The 10,377-nt window shown below is 34.7% G+C and overlaps 4 protein-coding genes across 9 annotated transcripts in view; 2 read left to right on the forward strand and 2 right to left on the reverse strand.

Annotated features, from left to right (window-relative positions):
- LOC105461882 (3'(2'),5'-bisphosphate nucleotidase 1) overlaps window positions 1-3,878 on the reverse strand; it is a 4,710-nt gene extending 832 nt beyond the window's left edge. The window contains exons 1-5 of one of the 4 annotated variants that reach the window (XM_011708405.1): window positions 3,696-3,784; window positions 3,525-3,614; window positions 2,139-2,561; window positions 772-1,000; window positions 609-693 (exon numbers count right to left, since the gene is read on the reverse strand). In XM_011708405.1, coding sequence (XP_011706707.1) covers window positions 609-693; window positions 772-1,000; window positions 2,139-2,535 — 711 coding nt within the window. In that variant the 5' untranslated portion in view covers window positions 2,536-2,561; window positions 3,525-3,614; window positions 3,696-3,784. The other 3 variants (XM_011708412.1, XM_011708418.1, XM_011708399.1) reach the window with 3 other exon arrangements.
- A 277-nt stretch (window positions 3,879-4,155) lies between these two features.
- On the forward strand, window positions 4,156-6,299 carry LOC105461867 (dimethyladenosine transferase 2, mitochondrial). Of its 3 annotated transcripts, none has more exons than XM_011708384.1 (4): window positions 4,156-5,018; window positions 5,114-5,448; window positions 5,555-5,760; window positions 6,135-6,299. In XM_011708384.1, exons 1-3 carry the CDS (start codon window positions 4,179-4,181, stop codon window positions 5,754-5,756), a joined length of 1,377 nt encoding a protein of 458 aa, XP_011706686.1. In that variant the 5' UTR covers window positions 4,156-4,178; the 3' UTR covers window positions 5,757-5,760; window positions 6,135-6,299. The 3 variants fall into 3 exon arrangements, with proteins under 3 accessions (XP_011706686.1, XP_011706694.1, XP_011706677.1); XM_011708392.1 differs by lacking the exon at window positions 6,135-6,299 and adding an exon at window positions 6,051-6,133; XM_011708375.1 differs by lacking the exon at window positions 6,135-6,299 and having other exon boundaries at window positions 5,555-5,960.
- Window positions 6,300-6,304: 5 nt separating this feature from the next.
- Window positions 6,305-8,674, forward strand: LOC105461924. Its single transcript, XM_011708439.1, has 3 exons — window positions 6,305-6,474; window positions 6,870-7,008; window positions 7,073-8,674. The coding sequence occupies exons 2-3, from the start codon at window positions 6,892-6,894 to the stop codon at window positions 7,523-7,525; spliced, it is 570 nt and encodes a 189-aa protein (XP_011706741.1). The 5' UTR covers window positions 6,305-6,474; window positions 6,870-6,891; the 3' UTR covers window positions 7,526-8,674.
- On the reverse strand, window positions 8,291-10,104 carry LOC105461913 (transmembrane protein 179). Its single transcript, XM_011708428.1, has 2 exons — window positions 9,742-10,104; window positions 8,291-9,639 (listed from the first exon to the last, which is right to left on the reverse strand). Exons 1-2 carry the CDS (start codon window positions 9,849-9,851, stop codon window positions 9,090-9,092), a joined length of 660 nt encoding a protein of 219 aa, XP_011706730.1. The 5' UTR covers window positions 9,852-10,104; the 3' UTR covers window positions 8,291-9,089.
- Between the last annotated feature and the right edge of the window lie 273 nt (window positions 10,105-10,377).

Genomic DNA, 10,377 nt, shown 5'->3' on the forward strand with positions numbered 1-10,377 from the left:
ATTCTATTAACGTAAATAAATAGAGGTAATTTTACAGTAAAACTTTTGTATAAAACATTTTTTGATATCTTGAATAGTTTTCGAGATAAAAGAAAAAAAAATTAATTTTCATATAAGGGGTGGTTTCATCCCTTTAAACCGTTTTTTAGCATCAACTGATGATTTCTAAATTCATCTATTTATGTGACCTCAAAGTGTACCAAGTTTCATTCAAATAAGAATTTGACACTTCGCGAGGTTCCCTTGTCAGCCTCAGTGCTGTGACGTGCAACTACATTATATATATCTCGATCATACTATTTGTTGTGCAGACCACATTAGAGAGATAACAATAACGCTTCGATTGAGGCAACCACATATATGAAGATATTCTAACCGAATGTTATTTATTCTAAGCACTACGGTTGCGACAATCGTGCTAAACTTAAATTCATATGCATTTCCTTTCCAAGCATAGAGAATATTGTTGTGACATCCATAGCAATTTTTTCCATGTACGAATAAACACAGAGTACGTCGATTTAATTAATTCAGATTGTTTCGAATAATTCAGAGATCAGACGTGCAATCAGCGAGAATCACGAAACGATCATTTGGCGTGCAATTACCTTATGCCCAGCACCGCCGACGCGTGTTACTTCGTCAGGATCCAACGATTTTATGGCGCTCTGGACAATTCCGTCGGAATGCGAACTGAGAACGAACAATACGATTATGTGTTCGACGTAACGAAATACCAACGTGTACAAATGTTAAAATTGTTCCGCTAACCGAGTGGTCGTGATTATTCTCCTTCCATCTGGAGCCGACTTCGGCGTGAATCCTCCGAATCCCGCGCCGTCGATACCCCACAACGTACGGCCGTTCTCAATGTACGTGCCGTTTTCGTCGATTTTGTAGTACGGCTGATGTATCACGCCTCCGATTGCCGTTTTGCCGATTGCCACGCCGACTAATACCGTAACATGCTCCACCAGTCCTTGCGTATATTCCGCCGTACCTACAATGAAAAAAAAGTTCTTTACAAACAATGTTGATTTATGTCTTAAATTTGTGGTATGCAATGCAGTCCAGGCAGGAGTCGGTAAAATAATTAATACAACTTATTTAAAATAACAAATATAAAATAAATTCCAGAAACTTATTTAAAATAAAATATCGCAGGGGCCAATTCAAAACTGATACGACTTGTTTAAAATATAAAATAGATTCCAAAAACGTATTTAAGATATTAAATGAGAAATAGATCAGAAGAAATTTAGAATAATAAATACTAAATAATTCTTTTACTTTTTTTTAATTTAAAATACATATTTTAAATAATGTTATTTTAAATACGACCGATTCCTGATAAGCATAAATCGGTAAAGTAACTGATATAACCTATTTAAAATAACAAATATAAAAGATTCCAGAAACACGACTTATTTAAAATATAAAATATAAAATAAATTCTAAAAACATATTTAAAATATTAAATATAAAATAGATCAGAAGAAGCTATTTAAAATAATAAATATTAATTAACTCTTTTACTTTTTGTTATTTAAAATACATATTTTAAATAATGTTATTTTAAATACGACCGATCCCTGATAAGCAGAAGTCGGTAAAATAATAACTAATATAATCTATTTAAAATAACAAATATAAAATAGATTCCAAAAACATATTTAAAATATTAAATATAAAATAGATCAGAAGTAAGCTTTTTAAAATAATAAATACTTTTACTTTTTGTTATTTTAAATACATATTTTAAATAATGTTATTTTAAATACGACCGATCCCTGATAAGCAGAAGTCGGTAAAGTAATAACTAATATAAACTATTTAAAATAACAAATATAAAATAGATTCCAGAAACATGACTTATATATTTAAAATGAAAAATATAAAATAGATTCCAAAAATATATTTAAAGTATTAAATATAAAATAGATCAGAAGAAGCTATTTAAAATAATAAATACTAAATAACTCTTTTACTTTTTGTTATTTAAAATACATACTTTAAATAATGTTATTTTAAATACGGCCGATCCCTACAAAAAACACACGTTTAAAGCACACATCAAAAGCGCGAATTTCATTTCTCATGCAGAATTTTTCTTCATATTCAAATTAAGATGTCAATACCATCAAGAGGGTCCACCCAGATACACACATCCTTGGGATTAACGTCCTCCAGGTGGGCCGGTAATTTCAACTGCAACACCTCTTGATCAGCTTCCGTGATGATCCATTCCGATGGCACCTCGCAGTTGGACGGCTCCTCCTCGCCGATGATCGTGACATTTGGAAATTGTCGACTAAGCGAAGTTATGATGCATCGCTGGGCGCAACGATCCGCCTCGGTCTGCAGATCATTCTTGCCCTTCTCCACAATATTTAATCCACCTTTGTTCAGAACATCACGGATTATTTTCCCGGCTTGTATCGTGGCCGATACAGAGGATGCTACTATGCGTGTTAACAGAGCGGCGCTTTGGGCCATTTTAATAATCTTTGTAGAGATGATAAGTGGCGATATCATACATCATCGATAAGCCATCCCCGTTTCTGAGAAACAATCCAAAGATAATATCTAAGGAGCATATCTATCATATCCAGGGCTGGGCATATTTTAAATACTTAGTATTTGAAATGCAGTATTTGAAATACAATTTGTATTTTGTATTTTAGCGGAGCATATAAAAGTATTTTGTATTTTGTATTTCAAAAAAGTTATTCAATGTATTCAGGGCTGGGCAAATACATCATTAAAAGTATTTAAAATACGAAATACAAAATACTGGCAATCTTAGTATTTGAATTACAAGATATAAAATACTTTCAATCTTTCGATTTGAAATACATAATACAAAATACTTTTATGTGCTCTGCTGAAATACAAAATACAAATTGTATACAAGTATATATTTGCAATATGCCCAGCCCTGAATGTATTTTGCATTTCAAACAATTTCAATCCATTTTGCATTTGAAATACTATAAAATCCTTGACAATATAGTAACTTAAATTTTTCTTATATAGTAATTAGCGACACTAACTGTTTTTATCAAGTTTCAAGCAATGTCAAGTCAAATTTTATAATCTCACATAAGTAGACTTTTCATGCGGTTAATACAGGACAATAGGACTATTAAAGCGTATAAGAGAGTAAAACAACTTTCTTTCTCTCTCTAAAAGTGAAGAGGGGACTGTTGGGGAGGGAGCGAATTTAACATTATATATACATATTCGTAATTAAAAGATTAAATTGAAAAGTATTTTGTATTTCAAATAAAAACTTAAAAGTATATTTTGTATTTTGTATTTCAAATCAAAAGATTAAAAGTATTTTATATTTTGTAATTTAAATACTATAAGATTTCCAGTATTTTGTATTTCAAATACTTTAGTAATGTATGTATTTTGCCCAGCCCTGATTCATATCTGTAAAAGCTAATTATAAAATTAAAAGTGTACACATAACCTTATAATTTAATAATAATCTAACGTGACAAAGCAGAAACTTTTACCTTCATTGCTCGAATATTTTGTCTCTATATAAATTGATGTAATAATTTAATTATCATGTAAATCGTCAAATTCTAAACTGAAGTACTATTCTATTTAAAAAAAAAAAGAATTAAAACATAACCAAAAATAATGTTGTCATGGATACACGTATCGAATTACAAAATATGTACCTCCAAAAAATATATAAGATGCTTGAAATTTATAGTTCGTGTATTCGTTTTTATATGAATTATGCATAGTGTGCATTTGTTAATTATTTAACTTACAATTATCTTAGGCAACAAGCGGAAAATGCATGCACATAACTAATACGCTAAAGTCGCTAACCGCTAAAGTAAAGGTTAAGTGAGAATAGTAAGATCAGGTTAGATCTGTTTGTGGTTAGGTTTAATTGTTTACAATGTTTACGAACGGGGCAGCACACGAAGCGCCGAACGCGTGTAGAAGCATCTTCTGCGTGGCAATTGATTATGAAACGAAATGCTGGAAGAAATTTCGCAATCCGCAAAGAAGATTGGATTATTTGGCAAAGAGGAGTTAAGATTATTTGAAAAGTCTCATCCACGATTGCTCTTGTCTATGGACATTGCACTGGTTCTCTGAGCGCCGAGATTGCTCTTTATTTTCATTTAATTTGCAGATCGAATATTAAAATGTTATGCAAAAGGTTTTCATCTGTAACAACCTCTTGGCTATCGAGAAAGAGTAGACACCTCATAAATGTATACCGCTCGACACTGACCGACAACAGTTTGCCTGCTGTAAATCGGAAGAAAGAAAATGTTGATACAGAGGCGAAGAAACCGATTGAAGAGACAACGACGAAAGTGAGGAAGAAGAGGGCGAGGAAAATCAACGTGCTGGATTACATCGAGCAGTCTGTAATTCGTAACAAAGAGATGCTGGACCTCGTTAATTATATACAGAAAGTCAATCCAGATATAATGGACGTTATTCGATCTATGAGGTATGGGACATTCAGGAAGGGGGATGCGAATATATTACACCTGATTGACAAGGATACCGCCGCGAGATATGTCTCACTGATCGGGGACGACCTCTCGAGGAACATGTGCTACGTCGCCGAATTGAATCCCGGCTTTGGCGTGCTGACGCAAGAATTATTGAAAGCTGACGTACCGCTGATTCATCTGTACGAAGGGAATGCAAAGTTACACAAGATATTGGAAACGGTCTGTACGAAGTATCCTGGAAGGCTGAGCTTAATGCCGTTTAAAAATTCTAATCTCTTCGGCGTGGCAAGAACGATTTATGAAGATAAAATTAACGATGAGAAAATGTCGAGGTATCAAAATAGGTTCAAGGCGATAGAGAGCAAAAATTGGGAGGACGAAACTTACATGCAAGTAATAGGTGCAAGCGATAGCAAGGATTTATTTACATTTATCATAAGCAGTTTAATCTTTCGCAACGGTTTCATGTGTCATGGAAGGCCCAGCTTCTACATCGCGATACTACCATCCTTGTGGCATGTTAGTTTATATATATTAATTTTTTTTTCTCTTTGAAATATTTAAAACTATACATACATGATAATCTGCACTGCTGTTTGGTTTTAATGTTTCAGAGATATGATATCGATACTAGGAGAATCAATAGAAAACGTTACACTTATGCAAAGGTGATGTTCCAATTAATGTTTAATTACGAATTTCTGGGAACATTGAACAGAAAGGCATTTATACCTTGGGCAAAAAGAAAGTATCAACATAAGTCACGCCAATTGGTCACACCGACGTTATTGCCGAAGCAAGATGTACAAGATGATCAGATGTATGTAATAAAACTTGAGCCCAAAGCTGATCTTTACTCGCAACTGTCGCGAAAAGAGTGGATAACATTTTCCTATTTTGTGAAACATCATATGCAGGCACGCAGCAACAGAGTGATACCTTCATTGGAGTGAGTACGATGAAAAAAAACCTATATGGTTTCTGTCAAATATTTTTTTTGTAATAGAGAATCTTAAATACACCTTTCTCTACTTTACATACTGTTCTGTCTTTAGAAGATGGATACCGAACTGTGGAATTAAACTTATAGCCAAAGATTACACGATATACACACAATTTGGAGACTTAACGCCAGCGCAAATTCTGGAACTCTTTAAAGAATTTAAATCTTGGCCGGGATACAAAGAAAGCCATTTCGTAGGTTCGATGAACAGTTCTGTGGGTGCGCATAACGAACCGGAACTTTTTAACGAATAATCCTGTAATGTATATTTCTTATAAATATAAAATAATAACGATAATGGAGCTATTGAGCCAAGCAATTAAACGTACAATTTATAGTTTATTATTTAAATAGCTTCATAATAAATTTTGTTTATCATCACAGTTCAAGATTATTAGCACATTACACCCAGCCTGGCTCAACAGCTCCGTTATAATTTTATTATGAGCCTTTGATAATTTGCGTTTTATTTTAAATTTATAAAATAAATATGAATAATTATTTAAAAAACTCAGTTTTTAACATTTAAATATCCCAAAAACTTTCAGCGCTACTTTTATCTTCATCATCTTGTACTGTAAGCAACTTAACGACTGAACTTAATCGTCTATTATAAACACACATTTTCCTAGAATTGTGATTAATTCCTCCTCTGCTCAATTCCTCTGTATACGTAAGCAGCTTTCTCGCCGATTACGCGTACGCATATATAGCTTGTCAATGTGTTGGTTGAAGATTATCGCTCTGGTCAGTATACTCTTTCATTTTCTTTTGTTTGACAGTGGTTGGCCTTGGAACATCATAGTTGCCGTTACGTCGGCTCAGTGTAATTGCGCGTACGCTTTCGAGAGAATCTTAGAACATCTTGATCAAATTCACTAGTCTTCGTTTGCTATTAACACGCGTGTGATATTTCTACATCTCTTTCTTTTTTTTTTTTTGCCAGCAAGGAACAACGCGTTGCTAGGAATTGTAAGAAAAACATTCGTTTTAATATTGAAAGTATCAATTGGAATCAGAGCGCAGCTGTTAGAGTGGATAATTATAATCACTAATGCCTATTCAAATTGTAATAGACTCGTCGGGGCGTACGAAAATCTCGCTCGATTTTTCTCTCTTTTACTTGTGTCATTAAAAAATATCGAAAGCGAATATAGAAATCTTTGATATTTTTATACGATCTTGTCTCGTTGTGTGTCTGCTGTCAAATACCAATAATATAAATATTCGGCCTTTGCGATCTGACTTTAATTGACCTTTGTACTCGTATCAAAGTTATTAGTTACTCATATTAAAGTTGCATATTAAAAATCCTTTTTTTTTCCATTTACATTACGTTTGTATAAATATGTGTACAATTTTCTTAGCTCTTGTCCAGTATAAGTGAAGATGAAGTTTTTGTACGCCGGTTTTATGTTTCTCGCATATAACTGTGTGACATGGGGCCAGGATTTAGCGTATCCAACCGACGAGGAGACGTCTCACGTCAGCGGCGGCAACTCCACGGTAATATTAATATATAAAATTATATGAAAAGCTATTTTTTTTCCTTATACATTCGTTCTTGCAGGTAATACAGGACCGTATTCCGATATCAATACCGGATAGCTGCCCGAAGGACATGCTTCTTTACCCAGGCGACAGTGGGAAGAATTCCTGGGTGTGCGACTGTAGACCTCGATTCTTATATTTCCCGTTGAATAATTCCTGCCACGAGGCCTACAGACAAGGTCCTTGTCCACCCAAGAATTACGTCGTTCTCCCCGAGGACGATGCGATTCCTCGTTGCGTAGAGAATCCCTGCTTGGAGGACGGCGTGGTTCCGTACAACGGCACGTGCTATCCTCTCAGAACAATAGGTGGTCCGTGTGCGCCCGATGGGGTAATAGGGGTGAACGAAACTACTTTCCAATTGGAATGTGTGGAAACGAGCATTGCACCTTTCATAATAATTGACCCTCCGATGAGGACGTGTCCACCGGGTAGCCGTAGGAGTACACTTGGAGTGTGCAAAAAAGTATAAGTGCATAAATAAATCTTGATCCAGTTGGTGTGTGAAGTTGGCACCCCCAAATGCAAATTTTGACAAAATCTACGTGGCATTAGATTGTCCACAATTTGTACGATTTGTCCATAATAATAATTTTTTCTCCACCTTGCTACAAAAAATTATAAACAAAAAGTTAGAGCAAATTTTGCCAGAAATACTAATAGGTATATTTATCTTCAAATTACATGCAGGATTCGATTGCCCACAATAAAAAAAATTAATTATTAATAATAATTAATTATATTTATTATTATTATTAATTATTTAATTTTTTAAATTATAAACAAATGAAAAGTTAGAGCAAACTTTGTCACGATCACTCATAAGTGCGTTTATTATTTTTAATTTACATACAGAAATCGATTCATATTTTGTAGCAAGGTGGACGAAAAATGATTGATGGACAAATGCGTACAAATTGTGGACAATCGAATCCCGTATACCTATAATTGAAAAAAAATGCACTTACGTTAAAATTTTTTCCAAGAGTGGACAAAAAATTATTATTATTGGACAAATATGGACAAATTGTGAACAATCTAATGCCATACAGATTTTGTCAAAATTCGCTTTTAGGGGTGTCAACTTCACACTTGATCCAGTTCGTCGCATGCTCCTTATTTTCGGGGTGCCCTATACGATTCAACATATGAGCAATATTGCAATGTTATATACACTCAATTTTCCAGCTTAAAATTAATAAACTACGTCAGGTTGGATAATTTCGAATAATTTTCCTTTTTTTTTTTTTGCGGGATAACTTTGATATATGTATTTCGTATTATAATTTATATACAAAATTACACACGCGTTTTTAATAGATAGATATTTAAAGAACATTAAATAACAAAAATTTGATGTAGGCATCAATAACATATATGTATCTTTGATTTTATACTGTTAATCTTAATTAATAACTATTATAAATTATATACTTATATAAGAATCGGAAAGATATATCTTAATCTTAAAATTCACGGGTCTATATAAATCACATACATATTCAGAATCAGAAAAATATAAAAGAAGCTACTGTTAATATCTATTACTTTTACTATATTTCTATATAATTATACTTATCTGTTTATTATACGTGGAAATATATTGTGATATATACATTGTTAACATTATTTTTTCAATACAAATCTCATATACCTAAATACCTAATACCTAAATTTAGAGAAAATCAATTAAACAACGAACGTTAATGCCTAAGCTTTTAAAGAATTTTTTTTTAGTTATAAACAAGAGCTATAAATAAATTTGTAATCTCAAAATATTTTGCTATACGCTGACCTTTCAGTTAAAAAGACTTATACTTTTTATAAAATCGATTGGCTCTGAGCACAGCGAATAGTATGTTCATATCAATATATTACTGGGCTCGCAGTAACTTTGTGCGCTTTTAAGATTAACAAATTTCACATCCAATTTATATCCTTTGAGATTTATATCTCGTTCTTGCAAATTAACGTGTGTATATATATATATTATCAAACTCAGCCTGAGAAACAAAATATTAAACTTTAACCGACTTTTAACTCGGCTCCTGCTGATTACTTGTAGCCTCTATCAATCTCTGCCTCTCTCTGTACATGGAAACTTTCATATTCTCCAGCTGATGGTACCTCAACAGTTTTAGAACAGCAAAAACCGACAGGCCGACCCAAATCGACAAGCTGCTCCAAATGCCGAATTGGGCAGCGCCAAGTTCGATGTGAAAGCCCGACGTGTCGATACCGTCGGTCTTGTCGATGTCATTCCCGGCCGCTAATTCGCATGACGGGAATCTCTTGGTCATACACTGGCACCACGTCATGAAACCCAGGGTTACGATAATCGCCGCGATCAGGGTGACGGTGGTGAGAATGACGGAGGTCACAACGTCTACGAACGCGGAGAGAAACGAGCTGTCCTCGCTGCGGTACATAAACAGGGACAGCCGGTAGATCTGTATTGTCGACGTGACGAGGAGCACCAGGCCCACGAATATCGTGTAATTGCAGTACGCCTGCGACGCCCAGTTCACCACAATCTGGCCATCCGACTCCCGCCACACTCCGGTCGAGAACAAAAGACAGTGTCCCCTGGAAGAGAGAGAAAGATATACGTATAGGTGGACAACGCGCGACAGAAGGGAAAAAAAAGTTCACGATCGCCACGGACGTCGAGTACGATCATTTGATTACCTAAACTCATCCTGATGCAGGCTCATGGGCACGATGATGCAGAGCGACAGGATAAGAGCCACGACGTAGCCCGCTATTTGGCTGAGCAGTAAAATATTTGACAGCGCCATAATTCAGGGCAGTTACACGCACGGGACGATCGAACGAGATGTATCTCTCCCACGGTTCAATATACCGACGAGATCATAGGTGAACACGCGATCAAACGATGAAAGCCGGTGTCCATGAATTCTGTTTCTTTTTTCTCTCCATTGACAGATCCCTCGAATCAACGACGAAAGTGTATGCTCCAGTATTTGCGCTTGTCAAAATAATCCGTGGACGTGCTCGCAGAATTTCTGCCGCTGTCACGGTGTGACGTCAGCATAGTCCCATCCATTCACAAACCTCGCGAAGTGTCAAATTCTGATTTGAATGAAACTTGGTACACTTTGAGGTCACATAAATAGATGAATTTAGAAATTATCAGTTGGTGCTAAAAAACGGTTTAAAGGGATGGAGCCACCCTTTATATGTAAATTAATTTTTTTTTCTTTTGTTATATCTCGAAAACTATTCAAGATATCAAAAAATGTTTTATACAAAAGTTTTACTGTAAAATCTGTCTCTTATACACATCTCTGAGCGGGCTGGCAA

Source organism: Wasmannia auropunctata, unplaced genomic scaffold (assembly GCF_000956235.1).
Source record: "Wasmannia auropunctata unplaced genomic scaffold, wasmannia.A_1.0 LD336099.1, whole genome shotgun sequence".
Classification (NCBI taxonomy): Eukaryota; Metazoa; Arthropoda; class Insecta; order Hymenoptera; family Formicidae; genus Wasmannia; species Wasmannia auropunctata.